Source organism: Mercenaria mercenaria, chromosome 15 (genome assembly GCF_021730395.1).
Source record: "Mercenaria mercenaria strain notata chromosome 15, MADL_Memer_1, whole genome shotgun sequence".
Classification (NCBI taxonomy): domain Eukaryota; kingdom Metazoa; phylum Mollusca; class Bivalvia; order Venerida; family Veneridae; genus Mercenaria; species Mercenaria mercenaria.
Window position 1 is genome coordinate 27,512,544 of NC_069375.1, and position 25,747 is coordinate 27,538,290.

Here is a 25,747-nt window from a genome sequence, read left to right on the forward strand (position 1 = left end):
TTGTGTTGGTCAGTGAATGAGATGTAGGGAGTTTATTTTCAGTGCAGTTTTCATGAAATGTTCAATAATGTGACTCATTGCTCCAGTAGCACCAGAGTTATGACTAAAATAGAGGATATTACATTAGTGTCTTTTCATATTGAATTTATTAAACTCGTTAACTAAATAATAAATTGCGTGGCTCTGTCGAGCATTTTATCAATTTTATTCAACGAGTTTAATAAATTCAATGTGGAAAGTCACAAAATTTTATGTATGATCCTTTATATCACATGTTAGCTTTCCTGCTGAAACATCAAAAATACTACTGACCATCGTCTCCTATACTTAAAATGATGTTGATGTCAAAGCTTTATTACACACATGTATTATCAATTTTATGTAATGGCTTTATTTCACTCCAGCAATGTCAAACATGTGATAAATATTGTTAACACAAATGTTGGAAACCATATTTCTTGAGCAATATGCATGGAACTTGCATGGCATATGATAATTTTTATGTCCACAAGATCTGTGTTCAGTAATGAAAAAGATTGCATAGAGTTGACAAAAAGAAAACTCTAGTAAATGGGTTTTTGTCAAAGAAGTCTTATCATACATATAGCAGTTTGCTGTTTACTTGGCAGTTCTTGTTTGACGTATAATTACGGGAACAGTCTTAACGATTTTGTCTGATCTGTACGTTCCTCTGTTAGAGAAGTTCCGTGTTAGATTTGATTAGAATGCATGGTCTAAATCAAACAGCTTCAGCCATTCTACTATTTTAAAACAAACTAAGAATCTTCATTGAAACTACGGGTACACCCAATTTTAACAATTTTCAGTCGATCTTTGTTATATTTTATACGTAAGAGAAATGTGGTTGTTGTGGCATCAAGGTGATATTTTTGAGATGTTTTTACAGAAAGCGATTTCAGAAGGCAGAAGTGGAGTATGTTGAGTCAAAGGTTGACCTTCACAACAAGTCAGAAATAAAGGAACAATTAACGGAGCACTTGTATACAATCATACACCAGAATGAGGTCCGGAAAGCTCAGAAACTCGCTGATCTCATGAAGGAACTTGAAATGGAATATGGCGACGACGTTGACCTTCATCTTCCAGAGTTACCGCCTCTTACCTCATTTCAGCAAACAAATCTCCATCTGTCACCATCAACTGGGCAAACTATTATTGAACACAGCAAAATAAAAGTTGCTGAAAGTTCTCCAAGTAGTGATGGCGGATCTCCAGAAAACTGTGATAAAAATAGTAACACAATTGTGATTGAGCCATGTGTGCAAGAAAATGCATCAAGTGATAATACTGAAGGGAAATCCATAGAAACTGAAAAAGATGGTGATTCAAATGTAGGAAATTCAGTGCAAAAGTCAGACACAGTGATACCAAGCTTTACGATAGTGGAGGATGGGGAACCTGTTTCTATTGTTTATGATGTTGGAGAAGATACAGAAAAGTCTGAAAACAATAAAGATGTGAAAGAAGAGTCAAATGAATCTCAGAACAAGGCTACAGGGGCTCAGAAGTCAGAAACTGAACAAGAAAAACCCGAAAATGTGGCGCCTCATGTGAAAACCAAATGGGACTTTGATGGTTCACTGTCATAGCAGTTTACCTATGCATAATGGATGTTTTGTTTAGCTATATTTTATTTTACTCCTGGGTTTAAATCTAGCAAACATCTTATCTATAATGTATCGAGGGGATATTTCAGTAGTGCCATGGTATTAAATAATTATATATATAAATCAGAAATTAGTGCTTGTTTATGGAGGTATAAGTTGAAAATGAATCAAATTCTGCTTGGATGATATAATGATTTATCTACTTACAAGAGAATTAGTCAGGCCTTTCTTTCAGTGATTTTTCTCAAGTGTAAATTTGTTTTTGTACTAAATTACAGGCTGCAGTTTTCTCATCAAAACAAAGGTTTACAGTATAATTACCTCTGCTGTAAGTCTAATTGTAAAATACTGTTAGGTTTCAAAAATTTATGAGAAAATCAAATCTTTTCCCCAGTATTTGAAAAACTCATTTTGAAAGATAACTTGCATGCTGTAATTTAGGAATGAATGCGTAAAGTATGCAACTACAATAGAATAGTGTTAGTGTTCATTTAAAAAGCATTCATTTATTTTATTTCTTTTAATTGAAGAATATGGTGTGCAAGAAAAAGTCTATCACTACTAGTTGTTGGTGTGGGTGGAAATGTTTGGCTCTCATGGCAACTTTTTGCAGTAACTTGGCAGAGCCTCAACCATTTGAACTGCTACTGTCAGTATCTGCAGCTTTGATGAGCGAACGATTGTAATAATGTTAGTGAAATAGAAAGCTGGTCAGGGATGAATTTTAACTCACATTAGCGCAAGATCTCCGTGTGAGCTTGTAGGATCATTGGATATCTGTCTGTCGAGAATTTTATCTATTTACACCAAATTGTCCTCATTTCTGAAAAAAATTTAATCAGACTTTGACCCATTGTTAGTGTCCATAAGGTCTTGGCTAAGTTTAATTATGTGCCAGAATGGGCCATTGGGTCAATAATTTTGGCCCTTGATTTGTATTATAGTCCTAGCCCCAGATACAATGTATACATGCAATGTATTGGTATGTGAATCATATCTGTCTGTTAGAGTATGAAGTATTTTTATTGGGTCCCTTTGGCCTCATCTGGTCATGAAGAGCAGTGGTATTCATGTGAGCGATATAGGGTCATCGTGGAACTCTAGTTTTAAATAATTACAGGGTATTCTATTTTTAATTACTAAACTTAGAATAGGCATCAGCTTAAAATTTAGAAAACCTGCTTTAATTTTTCCATTATTTCATTAGAAAATATTTGCTTTTCATGCTTTGAACAAAATATTTGCATAATCATTAATCAAATACACTATTCTTTGAGATTACAGGTTGTTGTTTAGTTCAGGTTTTTGAAATGTGTTTAAGGAGTTAATTGACTTTATTAAGTAAGTTATCTTTGATTGCAACAGAAAAGAGATTAACTGATACAAGATTTTACAACTCTTTTAATTATACTTACATTAACTGTTGATATTTTTATGCATTATTATTTTCCTCCCCAACTCTGGAGGAAGCGGGGATATATTGCATTTCTTCCTTTGGTTCAATCAATAACTAGTGAATGCTTTGGCCTGTAAATGTCAAAATATATATTATGATTGTCTATGGTCAGTAGATAACTCCTATTGTTTTAGGTATCCAATGGTCAAAATGATAATAACACTAAAAACAGTTTTGGTCAATTACTAGAGAAGGTTTGGACTTACAGTTGTCAAACATCTTCAGATGGTTGCCTGTGGTCAGTACCAGTAGATAAAACCTTTTTTTTTTTTTGGAAGGTCAGTTTTTCAAATATCAAGACCAGGCCACAGTTTCAAGAAAATAATTAAGTTTGTTAATTGAAATTGAATTGAGTATATCAGCTTGCTTAAGAAAAGCAAAAACTTTAGCATATTAACGCACTTAAGTCAATGAATAAACATATCTATTTTTATGAAATTGGATCCAGGCTTCCCTGTTTATTATATCCGTCCTGTAAAAAAATTGTTGAACATTGCATCAAGGGATATTACAGTATACTTACTCTGATTAGACAATTGCATCTTTTGCATAAATTATATTAGATTTTCTTTGCAAATCTGATAATTGTAGTTAGTATACAAAATGTAAGATAGTAGGTTTATGTGGAACTTAACAAATGTAAATATCATTATGTATCAACATAATCTTGTTTATTGTCTGCAAGCATTTATCTGGCACTCGTGAATATTCTGTATGTTTCTGTATATTAATGTTTCATGTACGAACAGAAATAGCAGTATTGTTATTGATAAACAAGTACGGTATACACATGATTAAATTTACATCATGTCGCATTCCCAGATTATAGGAGTGCGGACAGCATCCAGCTACCAGTCTTTGGGTTTTGGTTCATTCTTAATATTTGATATATTTTATATGCAAACTTGACGGGCAGAAAATTGCCTCACTAATTTTTCATGATTAATCAATTGGAAGAAATACACTAGTAGTCAACATTTTTCTTTCTACATGTCAGTAATCCATTGAAGAAAATGTCCACCAATTTTGTATTATCCATTGAAAAAAATGTAAACCAATTTTCTACTGTTTCATATATGTTAATATTTTGTAATAAAAATGGACAGAAAACCAAAATATAAGATAAATACAATACCAAAAGTTATGAGAATTACAAAATTTTATACTAACTACAGTAACCACTACACCATTGTGTCACTGGTTGACTGTATTGGTTATTGAGAATACACGTTTAAGGTGAAATAACAAATGTTGGTGAAGAACAGAATGAGTTTCATGTAAATACTTGCAGACAATATAGATTTTTGTTAACAAATTACTAGGATGTTTAGAAATAGAATAATTAAGTCCCCATGTTAAAAGTACTGCTGGAGTGTTATGTACCAATAAAAGAGCACATACTTTTACTATGCAATTATTTAATAGAAATATTTTATTAATCCTCTATGGCAACTGCTGTAGTACGGGCTTGTTACTTGTAATCCTTGGGAAACTTTGTTATACTTAATATGTTATTTTTGCTCTGTGATAAATTCCCGTGATGTGGAGTTTGGTGTCATCACTTCAAATGCCACTTAAAATGCCATTCAGAGTATAGCTGGGTGTCAATAAAGAGGTTAAGCTTTTATGCTCATACAGGTATGCATATGTGACAGATTTCATTCTGCATTTAAAAATGCATCTTTAAAAAACTTCCGACATTTTTTTTTGCCTTACACATTCTGCATGTAGGTGTAATGAAAAATTCAGCCAAGTTAATTGAACAGATTTCAGTTGACACTTACTTTATGCATAGGGATTCACTACAAATACCAATAGGGTTACCTTGTAAAGTATCGAAACTGCCACCTCTCTAAAGCCAGTTTCACAAGCTTGTATAATTGTTATCACCGTCCACCGGAATCAATGAAAAAAACATCTATGCACATTATTTACGTATTTTATTTCATAAAAGCATTTTCATACATACTATTTTTGGTAAGAATTATGTTACATGTTAAAGATAATTATACAATGGGAAACCTGTTTAAATATGCAAATAAATATAAAAAAGGTTTTGACTTTATTCTTATTTCATGAAACAATGTACTGGTTAACATTTGGAACTTAAATACATGTATATGTATATTTGGACCAACTTTCCATCAACACTGACAGATTTTTCTCTTTTCAAACTAACACTGAATCAATGTACTGATAGTACAGTTCTGATGGAAGGTGATTTATATTAGTACGTGTATGAAAAGAATCCATTCCAAAAATGGCACAAGCACTAACAGCGCTTTGATAGTTAGAAACCCCAATACATATAGGATTTGATTCGGCAAACCATATCATCAATATGATACTGGGATTCGGTGATATGTACAGTTATGCATTCAAACCCCATGTAAAGTAAAAAGATATTAAGTAAAGGCATGCAGCCACAGCTGCCTCAAAGTTGGTGATAAGAGTAGACCAAATTTTCCAGTCTGTAACCATAATGACGTCAGAGGTGGTAAATTATTCCGCATTGAACTACATTGTACAGTGGATAGATACGAAATAGTTGTGAGAAGTCTATTCCTGATTAAATTCTGCGTGGTTACATAGAAAAGGTGATTTTTGATAAATCACCTTCCAAAAATGTTAACTTCCAGCAACCAGTACTTACTGAATTGATATCAGAGAGTACAGCCTAACAGAGGATACGAAAACTATAGGAATTTATTTCTCTATAAAGAACTTGGACATATTCCAAGTCAACATCTCTAATCTCCCAAGTCTCAGGAAGTGGAATACAGTAAACCTCGCATATAAGGAACACCTTGGGACCTCTAAAAATTGTTCCTTATACCCGAGGTTCCTTCTATCCATATAGCGAACTAGTTCCTTGTAATCAAGGTTTGTATAACGAACACAACTTGTATAGCAAACACTATTTGACAAACGTTTGAAATGGATATGTGTTCACACTCCGGGCCGACCATGAATCTTTATGTGAGAAAGTTGCAGGTTTAGTACCGGCGCTTTTCTGGAGAGATGGTAAGGTAAACTGCCTGCATGTACACGACTGAAATAGTGTTGAAACACGGCGTTAAACCTACACAAGCCAACATATACGTCAGTAAGAATGACTGTAATGTGTGTTTATTTTTTGTCTTTTTAGAGAGCGCAACATTATGACTATGAGATATGTTGCAGTTACTTCCCTTACCCTGCTCGAATAGGCATCAATACTAGATTAAAATAAATGTTTAATACAAAACTACCCATTAAAATTTAAAAGTAGGCAGTTTATGACATACAGTGCATTATGACTAGACAGCGGCGCAATACATATGGATTAAAGTGTAAATTATACCTATAGTTTTGCTCTTGTCCGTTTTAGCACCTGCTATGACTTTTACAATTGGACATTGTTTGCCATTGTTAATGACACGTAATTAGCACATTTATTTAGGATAGTATGACCGTGACCGTGGCCATGACTGATTTTCCTTCATAAAATACCTAATACATGTAGTCCTCGAACGTAATCTTAAGTAAATATAAGTTTACTATCGTCTAGTATTTGGTAAATGTTAATATTATATATTTTCTTTTTATCGTATCTGTAAATATTATAGAAATGAAATAATTTGTGTATATTCATGTGCATGAAAGCGCGTGTGATGTGCCGACGTTACTCAGAGGTGATCAGTGATTCTCCGGTTTATTTCCAGTTTTCAATAATTTTTATTTTTCATGTTTGTCCGCTATAACCGAGGTGTTTTCCATTGAATTTCATACTTTGGGACTGGAAAAAGTGTTCCTTATAACCGAGTTCCCTATAACCGAGGATTTTTACATTGAATAAAGAAGGAATTAGATTGGGGAATTGAAAACTGTTCCTTATAACCGATTGTTCCTTATATCCGAGTTCCTTATGTGAGGTTTACTGTAATGGCTATCGGTACTTCCTTTTGCTCTGCTTACAGCTATTCTCAAACTGAACCAGTATCTAGATAGTACATATTGCCAGAACAGACCTTAGGAGTACTTCTTGAATTTTCTTATACATAGATTTTTTTTTCATTAGGTATTGTTAACAAAATGGACTGGTCTGTCATCCAGTCTGGGCAGTACCATTTATTATTCGAAGGGGTTTTACCTGAAATTTTACTGACCAAATAGCGAACAGTGCAGACCATATCAGCCTGCATGGATGTGCAGGCTGATCTTAGTCTGCACTGGTCGTAAAGGCAGAATCACTTGCTACCAACAGGCTAAAGGTTAATAATATCTTTTAAGCATTTGCTATTAGGTCAGAGTTTCTAAATTCAGCATTTTCCTGCAGGCACTAAAACGGTAAAAGTTCACTATTTTTGACTACAAGTAGTATCACTTAATTGAATTGTTTTCATGAATATAAAAGAAATCATTATTAGAATTTTTTGGAAGACTAACTTGATGCCTATGTTTCCATTTCTTTTTAATCATATCTATTATTCCACATTTTAGAAGTGTGGCACACTATGAAATCATTAATATCCATGGTGGATTTTTATGGATTTTGTGATTGTGTAAATCCCCTGAATTAATCCTTACCCTGCTAAATTTCTAAAATGAACTTGTCCATCTTTCAATTTAGACAGCATCATTAAAAAGCTGTTAAAAGGGGTGATTTCCAAAAATATACTGACTGAATGGCAAACAGTGCAGATCATGATCAGACTGCATGGATGTGCAGGCTGATCCTGATCTAAACTGGTTGCAAAGGCAGAATCAATCGTGTCCAGCATGATAAGTGTAAAATCAATTCCTATTCTTTTTATCTTCAAAATATTTAATCCATCCAATCCCCGTGAAATGACCGTTCTGACCAAAGCTAAAAATTTCGTGTCCACAAAATTAAGAGATTTCACATTTAGCTGGTGTAGTTTTACTGACATTGTGGCACAAGCTTTTATTGCAGAAAAGTATAATTATAATATATTTGGCGGTTCCAGTGTAGGTCTACATAGTTAAGGAAAATCACAGAAGTTGATTTTATATGACTTTTATTTTGAAGTATTCATACAGACAAGAATAAAATAAAGATAAAAAAAGAGTAAAATTAGAAATTAGAAAACCAATTTTCATGAATCTGATTAGTATTTCTAAAAAGCAAAAATAGCAGCTGTTAAAACACTTTTGTATCTGGTCTTGGATTTTTTACACAATTCCTGATCTTTTTGACATTTTCCCCACATTATTAGATTTTCTAGAAGTTAAATCTCTTCAGACAGATAATAGCAAGAGGAAGAACATTCCCCTGCATGCTACAGCAATATCTGATAAATGATAGACATTTTAAAGTTTTGACTTACCATACAAGCCAAGTATTAAAATCTCGACTAAAAAATTAAGTACAAAATTATTTCCTGATTAAGCAGTGTAATACAAAAATCCAAAATGAAACATTAATTAAAGATATGAGGATTAGAAACAGTAAAAGACCTAATTTTACAACATAATACTGCCTGACCATAACAAACATCTGAGGCAGAACAAATAATACCATTCACACGACAACAGTGGTGTGCTTCCAAAACTCGAACAAGCAGTTTTGTCCTCTACACAATCTGGTAGAGATCCTACTTAATAGGCATATTTGTCATTTCATCACAGGTTACATCTCAATCTGTTGTTTGTAATTCATTTTCAGTGCCATGAAAATACCAAAATTTTACAAATTTTGAATGTCTATCAATTTTAAAAGGAACAAAATGTAAAGAGTCTGTTGCTGTAAAGTTGGTTTACTTTGACATCTGGGTGGGTGGGGAAAAGAAGCCTCCTCCTTGTTTACTGGCTGCCCTTGATGGGGCAAGTCCCAACATCTTCTGAATATTCTGGTAGAAAAAAAAAGCATAAATATGTAAAATAGTGAAACTTTTTCATGAGCATTTTGAAAAGAGGAACAGTTTGCAAACTGCAATTTGTCCAACATTAAACAAGACCTTTGAATGGAAACTTCTTTTTACACTAAATTTTAGGTTTGTTTGTTTTCAGTTTAATTCCGTTTTTCAACAGTATTTCAGTTATGTAATGATCGGCAGTTAAGCTAACCAGTGTTCCTGAATTCTGTACCAGTACAAACCTGTTCTCCGCAAGTAAGTGTCAACTTCTCCACATGGATCAGAGGTGGAGGATGAATGATTTCAGACACAATAGAGAACATACAGCCCGCCTGGGGATCAAGCTCACGACCCCGCGATCATAGATCTGCGCTCTCCCTTTGAGCTAAGCAGGCAGGTAAAAAACGGTACAGGGTTTTTTTTTCACATTCAAACTCAATTTAAAACACTCCAATTCTAAAATACAAATAAATAGTACTTAGACAATAACATGCAACTTCTTTTTCACTGTATGAATAAATAATATCACTACAAAAACTGGATGTCTTTTTAACAAATGACTGGTAAAAATAAATGAAGTGGATTTTCTCAATTTAAATCAAATTAAATCATAAAATATTTTAGTGACAGATCTGTAAGGTACATCTTTAGGCTATATCTGTCATACAAAAATTGTATCAAATACTGTAAAATCACTGAGTTTCGTGTGCAACTGCATGAAATTACATGATTTGGCAAAAAGGCTATTTTGTGGGGATTTTAATTTGCGTATTTGAAATTAAGAAGACAAAACTAGAGCTATCACTGAAGACAATTAATACAGATGCAGCTTTGTAACAGGGAAAATACTATGTTGTGATCATGACCTTTAACCTTCAAGTGTGACCTTGACCTTGAACCCAGTTACCTGGGTTATGCATTCTGCAAATCATCTAGATAAGTTAACAATAATTATTGATGCTAGTTTCCTGTTATGAAAATGTTAGTGGTTAGAAGATAGAGTGGACACAACTTTAAGCTACTTGATCAAACTCTTACTGTGACTTTTGACCTTGTGACCTGGATTGCACACTCTGAACGTCATCTGGATGAGGTTAACACTTTATGCTAATTTTATAAATTTATTCTCGCGGGTTAGAAGATATGGAAAGGACAGTAACTTGAGCTATATGAACCTAAGAACCTGGTGACTTGGAATGTGCGCTATGAACCCATTTTGGACGATGCTAGCTTTCTGAAAATATTCCCGGGCGTTAAAAAAGTAAACAGTGGACACAAAGGATGAACAGACTAATGGAAAGATGAACACAACTTCAATGCAGCCCTATATACTTTGTAAATTGTATCAACGGGACTTTTTCATGTTGATTCTGATTAAATGAACCATGAAATCTAGTCAAATTACTCCCATATGAATACCTATGATTTTACAGTAATCAACCTACCTGTCTTATAGACATTGTACACAATATATACAGAAATATAAATGAACAGTCTGTATAGTCCTCTCCGGCTAGATTTCGATGTGAGATACCCTGGATAAATGAAATTGGTACAAATGGAAGCTTTGCCACTACTCTTCCATCAAAACTGAAACAGAAGGAACACATCTACATGCATCTCTAGGAAATGTTTCATATTTCATCAAGTTTATATGATCATTCAGTTGGGTTAGCATAAATAATTTTAGTTTATACTAATTTATTTTAGCTTGATTGTAAAAGCTTGAAGCTTATTTGAACCACTCTCAAGTTCCCTTCCTACAAAAATCAGTACTGTTGATAAAGCATGTATGTGACCAAAGTGGGGTTAAAACCTACTATCCTCAAACTGATCAGCCATCACCTTAACTACTAGACCACCTCTGCCCTTTTGAATATTTGCCGTATCTTTATTGCACATGTCAAAAACAATTTAGCATTCGAACTCCCTCATTTGATATCAAAACGAACTGTGTTCATACTCTCATAGATCACCCATGACATCATCATGTAAATTTACATTTGTAAATATAAGAATGTCATGTCATTCTTTGAACAGACTATAATCTCTTAGTAATTTTTCACTATATATAACATTTTAAGATGGACTAACTAATTTTAGGTGTTTTTGTAGCCATAGACTCATTTTGAGCTTCATATTTTTACTCTTTCTTCTGCAAACTTCAGTATATATCTGTTCATAAATTATCACTGCTAACACATGTTGTTTTAACATTTCATAAAATGTCAAACATGTAATCGAGAGTTCCAAACAAGAGGGCCCTGAAGGCCCTGTATCGCTCACCTGACCTAATTCTAACCCCTGATAACTAGCTTTTCCTTTGATTTGACCTAGTGACCTAGTTTTTGACCCCACATGACCCAGATTCGACCTTGACCATCAAAAAAAAAAAAAAGATCATCAAGATTAACATTCTGACCAAGTTTCATTAAGATATGGTCATAAATGTGGCCTCTAGAGTGTTAACTAGCTTTTCCTTTGATTAGAAGGAAAATCAATTAAAGGCAATTTTGTTTCGCCTCGTTTGATTGGTGTTTCCAAAGTTTTCGACCAATTAAAATCATCCTAACGATATTCGGTGATAGGCGGAGCATACTTTGTTGACACGTGAAGTTCACAACCCGTAACGGGAGAAGTTTCGCTAATTGATTATGTAATGTTTTTACAAGCTGATTAGAAGCTGATAGATGTGATATATACATGTATGATAACTGCCTCGGGCGCCAGATTTTAGGGCGACTTGTTTTTCGCTTTTCTGTACAAACAGAGCGAAGTCATCAGAAAAAAAGCGACCACTTCGCTCACGTCGCCTAGAAGCGTGGACCCTGTCATCAAGATTAACATTCTGACTAAGTTCATGAAGATACAGTCATAAATGTGGCCTCTAAAGTGTTAACAAGCTTTTCCTTAGATTTGACCTGGTGACCTAGTTTTTGACCCCAGATGACCCAATATCGAACTCGTCCAAGATTTTATTGAGAGTAACTGACCAAGTTTAATAAAGACTGGAACAAAATTGTGACCACTAGAGTGTTAACAAGCTTTTCCTTTGATTTGACCTGGTGACCTAGTTTTTGACCCTAGGTGACCCAATAACAAACTCATCCAAGAATTTATTAAGGGTAACATTCTGACCAAATTTCATTAAGATTGGGTCAAAATTGTTACCTCTAGAGTGTTAAAGGTGGATAATCAGATTTTGGCCATGTAACGGATTTGTTCGAAAATTTAGCATCTGATCATTTACACTCATTTATGTTCACTTAACACTTAATACAAATTAGATTTTCACTGGAGGTATTTCTAAAATTTCATTTTCCTATCCTGGTTGCCCAACCAAGATAGAGTTATTTTATCATAAGTATAAATTTGATAAACATACTTTGCCTAAGGAAATGTATAAATATTAGACATTTTGTAATATATTTGTAAAATATTTGCATTAAAAATTATGTATTTAGATGGAATTCATTAGAAACGCAAGTTTGAAAAATTATTATTACCTCCCTTTGCCTATCTTGGTTGCGCAACCAAGATAGATTGGAAATAAATGAATTCAGAAGCTACACACAGCTTTAAAACTTGCATTTTGGTTCAGATTGTTCAATAGTTGATATGTCTATCAAATGCAAATGTAAAACTAGACATTGTATCGAAATAAAAAGAAATACCCAGCTTTTTATATACTTTCATATTAAAGGGGAGTAATTACAAAATTTTATAAAAATAATAAAATATACATTTCAAATAGGAATCTAACTCTATGTAATCGGTCTTTTTGTTCCTTAAATAATTCTCTACCAGAATATACAAAAAGTAAAAGATGTCATTAAATGTTGATTAAATGTGATTGACCACCTTTAACAGTCAAATTGTTGACGACGACGGATGGACGGACGATGACACAGGGCAATCACAAAAGCTCACCTTGAGCACTTTGTGCTCAGGTGAGCTGAAATGATCCAATTATGAGCCAAAACGTTAACTACTCACATTGAATTAAACATACTCAGCAAGCTGGTGAAAGCAAAACCAATGGCAAACATGGACTTCATCTTCACCTGAAAGCATAAAAGGAGAAGGAATGCCTTATTATACATTTGAGATTTACTTGTACTCAACACACTTGAAACATAAATGTTACATTTTTCTTCACCCTACTGGAAAAAGTAGACTAAAACATTTCTCTTTTCCAACTGGTTCTTCATTAATTTCTAGTCTACTGACTGTTTCAATTTGCCGAAGCCTCGTAAAAAGATAAAAGAATTATTGAAAGCAATTTTTGGATTTTGTGAACAAAAGAAAACTAGCTATCGCAATACCATGGACAGATCTCTGTTGTTATTCTTTAATCTTTCCTCTTGTCTTTCTGAAAAATAAATAATAGAACAATATAAACAGCTAATAATCAGAAACTTTTTTTTTTTGCTTTTACAGTATTGTAAACGGAAGTCAACAGAAATGCATAAAACTCACAAATGACCTTGATTTATGCATACCATCAGTAAACAAATTAACCTTTACCCTGCTGGCAGCATTAGATTCTGCCTTTGTGACCAACACAGACCAGGATCAGCCTGCATGTCTGTGTGCACTGTTCGCTATTCAGTCAGTAAATTTTCAGTGAACATCCCTTCAAATGGTAAATGGTATTGCCCAAATTGGATGATGGACCAGTCCATTTTAGAAATTTGGCAGGGTAAAGGTTAATTTTAAGCTACAATTTGGATGACTAATGTAATTTCAGCAGTTTTTACACCGTAAATATCTGTAAATTTACAGATTATTCTTAAGCCTGATAAATATTTTATGCTGTGTTTGTACATAATATACTAAAAATTACAACACTTATTTGGTGATTTCATAAAAGTACTTGACAATATCAAACATGTAAGAAAAATAAACAAAAGCTCAAGTCTAGAGTTCAGTATTCTCCCAGTCACTATATGTCAGTCAGAAAAAGGGCCATAACTCCAGAAAACAAGAGCTGTCTCCGTAGGATGACACATGCCCCCGATGGCACTTTGAATGAATAGTTATGGCCGATGTTAAGAGTTTAGGACCTTTGACCTACGGAGCTGGGTCTTGCGCGCGACACATCGTCTTACTGTGTCACACATTCATGCATAGTTATTTTAAAATCCATGCATGAATGACAAAGATATGGACCGGACATGCCCATCAATGCACTATCATGAAAAATGATCTTTAACGTCCATCCATCGATGACAAAGATATGGACCGGACACGAAAATTGCGGACAGACCGACAGACCGACAGACCGACAGACAGACAGACGGTTCAAAAACTATATGCCTCCCTTCGGGGGCATAAAAATAATTAGACATTGAAGTCCCCAAAACATGCACATTATACACTTCATGTTGATAAAGTAACCAAGTCTCATTTCATGATTTCAAGTGAATGAAAACTATAAGAGGAGTTGAGTATGTAAGAAAATGTGATGGACTGATAGATGTACAGTTCAAACACTGTCTTCCACACATGGGAATAAAAATGGTAACTCACCAATTTTCTTTTTCTGACTTCTATCAGATGCTTCTACTTCTTTCTGTTTTTCCACTTAAAAAAGAAAATAGGAAATATTAACAAACTGGCTGAACAGAAATTAATACAAAATATTATTAAATATCAGATGAGCTTTAACCCTTACCATGCTGGACACGACTGATTGTGCCTATGCGACCAGTGTAGATCATGATCAGACTGCACGGATCATGATCTGCACTGTTCGCCATTCAGTCAGTATCTTTTTTGGTAAGCACCCCTTTTAACAATTAATGGTATTGTTCAAATTGGAAGATGGATAAGTTCATTATAGAAATTTAGCAAGGTAAGTGTTAACACTCTATTTCAAAACACTACATTACAAGATGAATTGACATGAAATATCTGACCATAGCACAAACAGAGTGTTGTCTTTGAACCAACATAACTAAAAGCTGCTTTCTGCATACTGTCTCATTATGACAAACATTTATGTCAGTTTATTAACCCTTACCCTGCTAAATTTCTACAATGAACTTGGAAAGGTTGCAAAGGCAGAACCAATCGTGTCCAGCATGGTAGGGTTAAATTCCTTCAAAGAGGTAAAAAGATACATAGTTTAAATGGAACATTGCTTATCTGACCTTTGATCCCCTATATGAACTTTACCTCAAACAAGTGTACTGAAATCTGCAACCTGTTCACTGTCTTGTTGTAAGCAGAACTGAATGAAAATTGTTTTGTTTGGTTTTGAGTCATACAGACAAAATTTAGGTCATGTGGAGACTTTTGCAGCTTTTGATGCTATTGTAAGACCATTATGGCACTATGCACTCAGCCTTTGATGGTAGCTGAAGATCCATTATGCCACTATGCACTATGGGTATTATTTCAGACATGGGTGAGCACTTTGGAAGAACTACAGCCCTTACTTAACCCTTAGCCTGCTGGCAGCAAGTGATTCTGCCTTTGCAACCAGTGCAGACCAAGATCAGCCTGCACATCTGTGCAGGCTGATCATGGTCTGCACTGGTCGCTATAAAGTCAGTAAATTTTCAGTGAACACCCCTTCGAATAATAAATGGTACTGCCCAAATTGAAAGATGGACTTGTTCATTATAGAAATTTAGAAGGGTAAGGGTTAAACTAGTTGGACGACCTCCTCACATTAAGAATTCTACACTGCAGCAAGGTATCAAACCCACATTGGTGAGGGGCAAGGGATTCAACAAGGTCAGCATCCTTCATCACTCACTTGAATGAAGGCCGAGTTCTGCCAGTTGACTAATTATGGCTAATATTTGTGCCAATTTATTTCAAAATCCTTTTGTTATAGAGCAGATATGATTTTCAAAATTTGTTACCAACAGACAGAAAAACGGTTATCTGGTTCTTTTTGAAAATCTGGCACCTTTGGCCTGAGTTAATAACCATACTGATCAAAAGCAGAACTTGAAACCTTCTGTGATTTAACAATGTTATATCTAAGACACTTTTTTATGTTCAAAGGTAGTATAAACATTCACCTACATTTTTTGCTTTGCTTTTCAACTTCAGCTTTGAGTTTCTTGTATTTCTCTGTTCTGTACACCAGCAGCCAGGTTAGCCCTGAAATTTATGGTAAAAATGTAGAAATATAGAAAGGCTACAGTAAAAAGGATTCCCTACAAGGAGAAGTAGACTAGTTGTGCATAAGATTAGCACTCCTAAAACATCAGCTGCTCATTCAAATCTTATTGAATAAGCACATTAAACACTATTTTCATAAACAATTTAAAACAAAATTTGTTGAAAATATATAACCATATGCTTTCAGACTTGTTTACAAAATGGATACTTAGCGTCATTATTTCACTCTGAAAGGTCAGTTTCAATGAGACAGCATTGTTGGTATCAGGTTAGCCTTACAAATATTATGGAGCTCTGCTGTAACCTATTTGATGCAATCATCCAAAATATAAAACTGTGTCAGTTAAGGTACGGTGGCCAGAACCACTCACACATAAGTTAAGTCAAGCCAGTTCAAAAAGTTAGGCTGTCCCTTCAGTTCTGAAGAACATGAAGATGAAACAGATCTGGAACTCTCATAAGAACATACTGCAAAGTCTTGCTAACTATTGTAAGAAAATAAAAAGACTGTCAGAAATTGAAGCTTTCTTTATATATTCTTATCACTTTAATAACTTCATTTAAAAGGTAGTTCTGCATGTTCGGATCAATTTTTTTCTACCATGTAGAATTTGATTAAACACTGATTTTTCAAAACTTCAGAATATACCTAGAAAATTCAACAAATAAAAAAGATAGGGTCATGTGTTTGTTTTTTTGCTAGACTAGCTGATCTGAAAAATTTGGACCTCATGCAATTTTTCATAATGTGAGTCTATGGGAAAATCGTAAGTTTCATAACATTTTCGCGAATAGAAAATTTTTTCCATTGTAGATTTTAATGAAACTTCTCACAGTTTTAAATAAACATTTTGCCTATAAAGTGGTAAATAAGTGGTTTAGGTCTGTGTGATTATTTTCAAGATATTTGACCATGGTTAAAATGAAACGCACATTGCACGCCAATTTTAAGACATAATTTTGAATTATTTAACATGTCAGATGTTTTAATATATTTTAACTTTAGAAAGATAGTAACATTGCCATAGTTACTTTGCTCACAGATTGCCATTAATTCTTATAATGATTTTCATTTCCGTATGCCGAATCCAGGCTTTAATCTACGTTTTTTTGGATAAATGACGATACGCCATCACTTCCGGTTTATCAAACATGCAGAACTACCTTAATAAAGTACTATATAAAAGCTTTTTACTTTTATTACTGATCAATAAGGGAATGGCCTGGGCCTAGTTTTTGTGAGAAAAAATTACTGAAATGAAGGACGCTGTGAAATGCAGCACTGCCAATTTATAATCCCTTGATTAAATTAATATATACTACAATAGTAAATTCCTGCTGGATTATTTTTTGGGTCCGGGACTGTCTATTGATGTTTTTTTATAAAGAATATATACCATCATTATTGACCAAACAAATGTGCTGAATGCCTATATGTATACAGTATGTACAGATTATAAACCAAAATCTAGAATGAATTTGCTATTCAAAAATAATTTATTTTTCGTCATTGAAAAATAATTGTGCTAGCAATCATATCTGAAAGACTGAAGTATTTCAGTTATGCCAATTTTAAATAGCCTTTGCTTGTGAGTCTGCGGACAGACCGTCAGGGGAGGTAACTAAAAGCATGGATTGGGACTAAACTTTTACCAGCAACTACCTTAAACACTGGTAATACAGTACATGTATGTTGATTACCAGACCTCTAACGGGTCTAGAGGTCCAGTTAACATACCCCTAGCCACTTCCAAAAAAGAAACACCAACTTCAAGCACAATTTACATTTATTAACTGCTGTTTAGTGCTACTTTTACTGCATACTAGGTGTCATTACTGTAAATCGAGGTTACTGGTTCAACGGGGTGCTTATGAGTCATACAAATAGCATCATTTGGTTGTATTGTACTCGTACGAAAAGCCAGTAACTTTTCGTAAGCTCGCGAATATATATGACAAAACTAATGGAAGCGCTACTCTCAGCTTTCATCTATTTTGATGAGCAATATTGATTACTCTTTTAAAAACGCATTATACCTTCTCCTAGAAAAGCTGTGCATATTGAAATAAAGATGATTAATAAACAATCGGCAAGCATTTTTTTTTTTGACAATCTGGCTTTGTTAGAATGACACACTGTGAAACTTGAAAATATGGCCACATCAATAGGTTTAAAACCGCTAAAAGTAATTTAAAAAAATAGTTTAGTACTATTGAAATTTTGTGCAAATGGGGTAAAGGGGCCTCTTAAAGACCTTTTAAATGACTTTTGAATATATTTCGTGCAATTTGACGTAGCCTATGTATCTGAGAACTTATCGGATTAGGACTTAATTTGGTTTCTCAAAGAGACCTCTTAACAGAATTATAGGCTAAAAATTACAAAATTGCAAGTTTCTCAGATGCGACTGACAACCTGTGATGACATTGTGACCTCTCCTTTATTAGTAAATAATGTTTGCGAACGTTAGCGAACGTTGTCAGTTGTAATTAACAATCACTCCTAGAAGAGTTGTACTATAATTATAGGCTAATTATTCTAATACGACGAGATTTATTTTCCTAATTTATTATTAATATCTCATTTAGGTTGTCAATATTTTAAATATCGTGAAATAGATAAAGCAGCAGCTGTTCACCTGGACATAAAAGTTCAATGGTCTCATTTGAAGCCAGTTTTTTCAACTACCGTAGTTGATGTTGCGGATTTTGATTCACTTTCCCCGCAACGTTGTGGGATCAAAACTCAGTTTTTTATTCGAGGAAGCTATCTAGCTGGTTTATGGAAGGTTAAAAATATTGTAAACGGTCGGTATGACTAGGAAAAAAAAGAAAGAAGAAAAGAAAAAGAAAATCTTGTAAAAGCAATGTGACCGCCTGATATATATTGACTTCACTTTTCAAACCCGTTTCTCAGGATGAAGGGTGGCAAATAATCATATGGTTGTGGACCAGGGCTAGTGATGGTAGCTAGCCGCTCTCGTCATTCTGCCATAGCGTTTGTATCGGAGTGGGAGAATCTTCTCAAACAACTTGCTGATCGAGCGTTCATACCGTATATATGTGTAACTGAAACTAGTAATATGCATGCTATTTCAAAGCAAGAAGTTTTATTTTGGTAAAAAACCAAGTCGTACTGCTTCAGTGCTGATTTACATCTGTCAGGCAAAATGCCTTTACAGGATTTAAACTGCCTGGACAAACCAAACCATCGCCAATACCCTTACTGCTTAGTCCAACTAATTTGACGCGATCTTAGGAAATATTGAGATAATTTTTTTTGATATGGGCAATATCCCCACCAGATTGCCCGTCACAAATATAAAACAATCTGAACGTCGAATTATTTTGTCTACCTTCCTGCCGCAACAGATCGATCGGGCGATAGCATATATCATCGCCGTGGCACGACAGTATATCTAATCTTTTTGGGCATTTTGTGGATTTCTGTATTTCCATCATCGACATGTATGCACCCAATTTTCAAACTTTTACCGCAGTTTAAATACCGCTGGTCTCTGTTAAGTTTTGCGTGCAGATTATTTGCATATGCGGCATCTCGCATATTGAATACATTCAAGGTGGCGCGAAATAAAACAGAAAAAGCAGAAAAGGTAATCATAGAAATGACATTAAACTGGGTCTTTCAAAATGAATTTGAGTGACTCTGTTTGAGTAATCCTGCCACACACGCACACATACACACACACACACACACACTCCCACAGGAACTGACCAGATAGAGGCTGTCCAAGAAAGTGGTGCCAGCTGGATCAAACAAAACTACAGTCATACAGAAAGTGTTTCAAATATGATCACCTCACTAAATTGAAAGAGGTCTCACCTCCGATAGGGCGACCAAAGGCTTATAATTTTTATAAAATTATGTATAACCCGGTGGCTATTCATTCTCTTGCCGAAATATGTTTCACCAAATCCTCGCCCGTGCAGAACATCTCACACTTCTGTTTATCATTTAATTCAAAAACTGGCATCCATACCCATGTTAGCTGTACAGTGGAACGCCCTTTTACTAGACAAAGTTGTTCTAGATCTTCCACAATTTGTCTCGGCAATTAGTCAAGTTAAACACATCTAATTCTTAATCTACACTGTTTTAGCGAACCTGTACAAATCTATTGTACTTCTACTTTTTTTCTTCTTATTAACAGTACTGCTGGTTGGCGCGCAGTTTATGTCCCCTTTTGAGATTCGACTCGTCAGCAGATAGACAGATCAGACTTAATGAGGTAGCATTTTTAACCCTTAGCCTGCTAAATTTCTAAAATGGAATGGTCCATCATTCAATTTGGACAGTATCATTTATTATCAGAAGGGGTGTTCAATGAAAATTTACTGACTGAATAGCGAACAGTGCAGACCATGATCAGACTGCACGGATGTGCAGGCTGATCTTGGTCTGCACTGGACGCAAAGGCAGACATTTGCCACCAGCAGCCTAAATAGATGGATGCTGTGCAGTTTAAAGTTAAACTGAGTCTATATATAACAGGACTATTGATCTCCCAAACCAGGTAATTTAAACATTCGAAGGTCATCGTTACCATGTCCAACACAGCACGGGCTGGGACAATGACTGCAGCGTCTGTTGTCTGATGAGAGTTGTGTGTGCGTGCGTGCGTGAGTGCGTGTGTGTGTGCCGTGGGTGGTTGTGTGTTGGGGGCTGTGGTCTATTTGTTCCGTCTAGAAGTTGTCGGGAATAGAAACAGTTGAAATGTGATGGTATTATATACATGATAAAGTGTAACTCTGTATTAGACATTTGTCGGCGTTGTTGAAATCAGAAGTTGATCACTGATGATTTCTTTGCTGGTCCTCATGTTACTGTAGTATCTTATATAGCATGCGGCGTTTCCTGAACATAACTGTTTTAGTTGGGGAGTGTACTTTTAGGATTTGAACCCCAGACACCGTTACATACTTTAAGACGCCGCAATAGTAAAGTTGAACACCGTTCCTTCAACTTTCATGGACCAGATTGTCTCATACCAGTCAAATAACATTTCAGTCATTCTTCGCATCCTAACTTATGGATATAAAGGATTTTGTCTTTAATGTCTTCTATTAATGTAATGGGTATTTTATCTACAATTAACGTCGACTTGGAGAAATCATTTTAAACATGCATGATGGACAATACATACATGTTTATACATATTGTAGTTCATGCATGAATGCTAATTTTTTTCAGCTGTGGTAGCCCCCAAATTCTCTCAAAGGAAACACTTGATGAAATATGAGAAAGGTAAGAGTTTTTCTGACAACGTTTGACAAACATCTGTCAAGCAATTCATGAACAAGACATCAAATAAAATACAAGTAAGACGTAATGTATTACAGATCAATGTTTATTTTAACAATGCAACAACATTTCATGACATATTCCATCGCTCATATTCCAATGGGTCATCATTGTCAAGGAAATCATCGTCATAATCATCGTCATCATCGCACCAATCATTGCACATCTCTACATGATCCTGCTGGTAAGCTGAAATAATCACAGAAAACATAAATATCGTATCTGTTAACTTCCTTGAATAAACACAGAATGTTTTACAGACTGAAAATAAGTACAGACAATAGACTATTGAAATGTTTCTACAATTTGTGATCTACAGTATAGTAGTGTTATGACTGTTCTTTTTAGATACTTTGGCAACAAAGTGTAGACAGTCGTTTTAAAACAGGATAGAGCAGAAATAAACCCATATAGAACAAGAGCTGTCACTAATGGTGACAAATGACCCCCGCAGCGCCTTGACCTTTGACCTGCCTTGACCTTTGACCTGGTGACCCCAAAGTCAGTAGGGGTCGTGTACTTAATAAGTACTATCAGCATGTGAAGTTTGAAGGTCCTGGGTGCAGTGGTTTGCGAGTAAGGTACCTTCATGCAAAAAGTTAATGTTGTGACGAACGAACTAACGAACGGACGGACAGTTGAAAACTAATATGCCTCCCTTCGGGGGCATAAAAATATACATGCATGATTTATTCCAGGTGTGCTTCACTGAGTTTTCAAAATGGTAGAACTGTAAGAATACCTATCTAATATACTTGGACTGTATATTTCCACATACAAGAGCTGTCAGAGTAGACAGCATACTGGATTTTTTCAATGCTGGGTAGTAAAGAAAGGCCATATCCTAAGAAACAGGGGTATTATTATTGCCCACTACTTTGTCAGATGAATAAAACATTTCATGTGTGAATTTTCTGAATTGACAAAGTGGAAAAATGTGTGTGTTAGAGGGAGTGGAGAGAAGGGGAGAGATGCCCCCCACACAAAGAAAAATAAAGTCACATACATCTAGGCTTCATGGCCTTTATCATATATAATGAAGGTAATGATATATAACAACTATTTCAAGTTTCACTGATATCCATTTAGTAATGACAGAGACTTCTTGCATGCAAAACACTGAATTTCCACAAGATTAAAAAGGGCCACAATTTAAATCCAATCCAACCAAAAGATACCTAACATGGCTATTTCAGTAGGTTTGATGACAGCAAAGTATTGCAAAAAGTTTTAATCCAATATGTATTATAACAGTTGTTACCGAGACATAGCTTGATACTTGCATGCAAAACATTACCAAATTTCATAGAAACAAGAGGGCCAAGATGGCCCTAGGTCGCTCACTTGAGTAACACACCATAACAGTGTAAACATGTTTTACCTAGGGATTTCATGAAGACAACTATTCTGACCAATTTTCATTAAGATTTGACCAAAAAACATGGCCTCTTGAATGTAAACAAGCAATTGACCCAGTGACCTAGTTTTTTATCCCACATGACCCAGATTCAAACTTGTCCAAAATTACATGAAAACTAACATTCTGACAAAGTTTCTGGAAGATTGGAGCAAAAAGTGGCCTCTAGTGAATACAAGCTTTTCCTTTGATTTGACTTAGTGACCTAGTTTTTGACCCCATATGACCCTGTTTTGAACTTGGCCTAGGAATCATCATGATAAACATTCTGACCAAGTTTCATGATGATAGGGTCATAAATGTGGCCTCAAGAGTGTTAACAAGCTTTTCTTTTGATTTGACTGGGTGACCTAGTTTTTGAACCCATATGACCCAGTTTCAAACTTGGCCTTGAAATCATCAAGATAAATATTCTGACCAAGTTTCATGAAGATAGGGTCTTAAATGTGGCCTCTAGGTTGTTAACAAGCTTTTCCTTTGATTTGACCTGATGACCTAGTTTTTGACCTGACATGAACCAGTTTCAACCCAGGCCTAGAGATCATTAAGATAATCATTCTGTGCAAGTCTGTATCAAATCAAAGCATAAATGAAACCTACATATGGTTGAAATGGTCAATATAGAAAATTTGAACCCATGATGGAATCTAGCCAGTTTTCGAAAGGAACCATGATCATATTGTGACTTATAATAAGTTGTGTGTAAGAGTGGTTAAAATCAAATATAAAATGTCACTTGTATCCTATTCACAAGGTAAAAATTAACAACTTTGGCTCTTTCAGCAGTCAGTCAGGGGCTGTAACTCCGAAGCCTATGATTGGATCTGATGGATTCATCATGGAATCCAAGATTTATTGTTGTTAAAGATATTTTGCAAGTTTGGATCAAATCTAACCATTAATGAAGTCTCTACATGGCTGCAAAAGCCAAAACAGAAAATTTTGGCCTTTTAAGGGGCCATAACTCTGGAATCCATCATGGGATCTGGCCAGTTTTCGAAAGGAACCAAGATATTATGCCAATGCAAGTTGAGTGCAAGTTTAGTTAAAGTTGATTGCAAAATGTGGTCTCCATCGTGTTCACAAGCCAATAATAGCAAATTTTGGCCCTTCAAGGGGCCATAACTCTGGAACCCATAATGGGATCTGGCCAGTTCTCTAAAGGATCCGAGATATTATGCCAATACAAGTTGTTTCCAAGTTTGATTAAATAGATTGCAAAATGTGGTCTCTATCATGTTCACAAGAAACAGTGGACGGACGGACAATGGAGAAGGCGATCACAAAAGATCACCTTGTCACTATTTGACAGGTGAGCTAAAAAGGCCATTATTTGTATAAAACTCAATCAAGTGTAATCCAACTTAGTTATTTCAGTTGATTTGATGACCATGAAGCCTTTTGTGAAGTTTCAACCCAATACATGCAATGGTTACTGAAACACAAACTTGCACACAAAACTTTAACCAAGGTGTAACACCATAGCTCGAGTGAGTATTGCAGTCCAGTTAGAAAAGGGGCAAAATACCTGATACAGTTGAATATCGTTACCTCGATATCGGTTAGCTCGATACTCCGGTTAGCACGATGTGTTTTAGTCGGTCCCGATTTTTCCCTATATATTTCAATGTAATTATTTATCATTACCTCGATATGATTAGCTCGATATTTTGTTTTGCTCGATGAGATTTTTCAGTCCCGTCAACTTACCTGTACTGTTTTTACACCTGGTTTCGTCGATATCACAGCTTGTCAAAAAATATCCATGTTATGTGTAAGGTGTGAAAATCCACCTATTGTTGTCCGGCAATGTATTAATCATAATCAAGTTAGTTTGTGTGTTTGTTATTTAATCTTTAAATCCAATTTAAATGTCAGGAAGTTTGCATTTAATTCCCAATAATTAGTCTTATATAACAGCGGGCAAGCTGTTTTCCAATATAACAACTAATTTGGATGAAATATTTTTTCTGTCTGACGGAGTAAAAATCTGCCATTTAGGGTTGAGTAATAAGATGCGTATTTAACTGGCAAATTTTCATTATTGAAGCACAGTCAAAATGACTACTCATCTAGGAACATTACCGCTACATTCAGACTTGTTTAGGGAAGGAATAAAAATGCGAATATCTACACGTATTTTTTTTAAAATTAAAAAGTTGTATGTATGTATGTACTATTTAAATAGGGTGTTTTATTTGTCAATAAAATTATAATCGTATTTACGTTTTATATTATTTCTTTCCCCTTTCAAACCCTTTGAAAATGCATTGGATATTATGACAATATAGACGTCCGACACAAGTACAAAGTAGTCCCAGATAGTCGATATCGTTACGTCGAACTTCGGATACGTCGATGCAATTTTTACAGTCCCTTGAATATCGAGGTAACGGTATTCGACTGTATAATGGTAGAGTTTTAGACCTTAAGTCAGATGATGTGGGTGATAATGTGGAACAAATATTTCAAGTGTGAATCAACTCTATTTAGTGATAATAACAAAAGACAGCGGGAAGTGCATAAAAACTTTACCATGACATTCTAAGCATAAAGGGAGCACAATTCATGAAATACTGGTGCCAGAGATCTGGGCCTTGTCATATGATGTGAGTGATGACATGGAACACATTTTTTCAAGTTTGAATCAAATCCATTTACTAATAGCAGAGACAGGGTGCAAGTGTATCAAAGCTTTAACCTGAAATTCTTGGTAAATAGGGGGCATAATTGGTGAATTTGTTTAACGCTGTTTTTCAACAGTATTTCAGTTATGTAAATGCAGGCAGATAACCTATCCAGTGTTCCTGGATTCTGTACCAGTACAGTCCTTTTCTCTGCAAGTACCTGCAAACTTCCCCACATGAATCAGAGGTGGAGGACAAATGATTTCAGACACAATGTCTTTTAACAAATTGTCACGGA

General features: G+C 34.9%; 3 protein-coding genes across 6 annotated transcripts in view; 1 reads left to right on the forward strand and 2 right to left on the reverse strand.

The window, feature by feature from the left end:
- LOC123549609 (uncharacterized) overlaps positions 1 to 5,138 on the forward strand; it is a 29,232-nt gene extending 24,094 nt beyond the window's left edge. Inside the window, exon 9 of the mRNA XM_045337833.2 lies at positions 908 to 5,138. Coding sequence (XP_045193768.2) covers positions 908 to 1,610 — 703 coding nt within the window. The 3' untranslated portion in view covers positions 1,611 to 5,138. The remainder of the gene's footprint in view (positions 1 to 907) is intronic.
- Positions 5,139 to 8,088: 2,950 nt separating this feature from the next.
- LOC123549667 (calcium load-activated calcium channel-like) lies at positions 8,089 to 18,235 on the reverse strand. The gene is made up of 7 exons (XM_045337940.2): positions 18,120 to 18,235; positions 15,984 to 16,061; positions 14,475 to 14,528; positions 13,268 to 13,314; positions 12,939 to 13,006; positions 10,388 to 10,532; positions 8,089 to 8,936 (listed from the first exon to the last, which is right to left on the reverse strand). The coding sequence occupies exons 1-7, from the start codon at positions 18,178 to 18,180 to the stop codon at positions 8,844 to 8,846; spliced, it is 546 nt and encodes a 181-aa protein (XP_045193875.1). The 5' UTR covers positions 18,181 to 18,235; the 3' UTR covers positions 8,089 to 8,843.
- A 3,198-nt stretch (positions 18,236 to 21,433) lies between these two features.
- LOC123549674 (dynein regulatory complex subunit 6-like) overlaps positions 21,434 to 25,747 on the reverse strand; it is a 38,356-nt gene continuing 34,042 nt past the window's right edge. For all 4 annotated transcript variants that reach the window (XM_045337962.2, XM_045337971.2, XM_045337953.2 and 1 more), the window contains exon 19: positions 21,434 to 21,594. In XM_045337962.2, coding sequence (XP_045193897.2) covers positions 21,476 to 21,594 — 119 coding nt within the window. In that variant the 3' untranslated portion in view covers positions 21,434 to 21,475. The remainder of the gene's footprint in view (positions 21,595 to 25,747) is intronic.

What these genes read in the sequence shown, in the direction of transcription:
- LOC123549667 (XM_045337940.2), bottom strand. Translation starts at nt 18,180, where the DNA reads ATGCTTGCCGATTGTTTATTAATCATCTTTATTTCAATATGCACAGCT. An exon ending in CTGAGTATGTTTAATTCAAT is followed by an intron (nt 10,533 to 12,938) that starts GTGAGTAGTTAA and finishes CTTCTGTTTCAG; the next exon opens with TTTTGATGGAAGAGTAGTGG. An exon ending in GTACAATGTCTATAAGACAG is followed by an intron (nt 8,937 to 10,387) that starts GTAGGTTGATTA and finishes TTTTTCTACCAG; the next exon opens with AATATTCAGAAGATGTTGGG.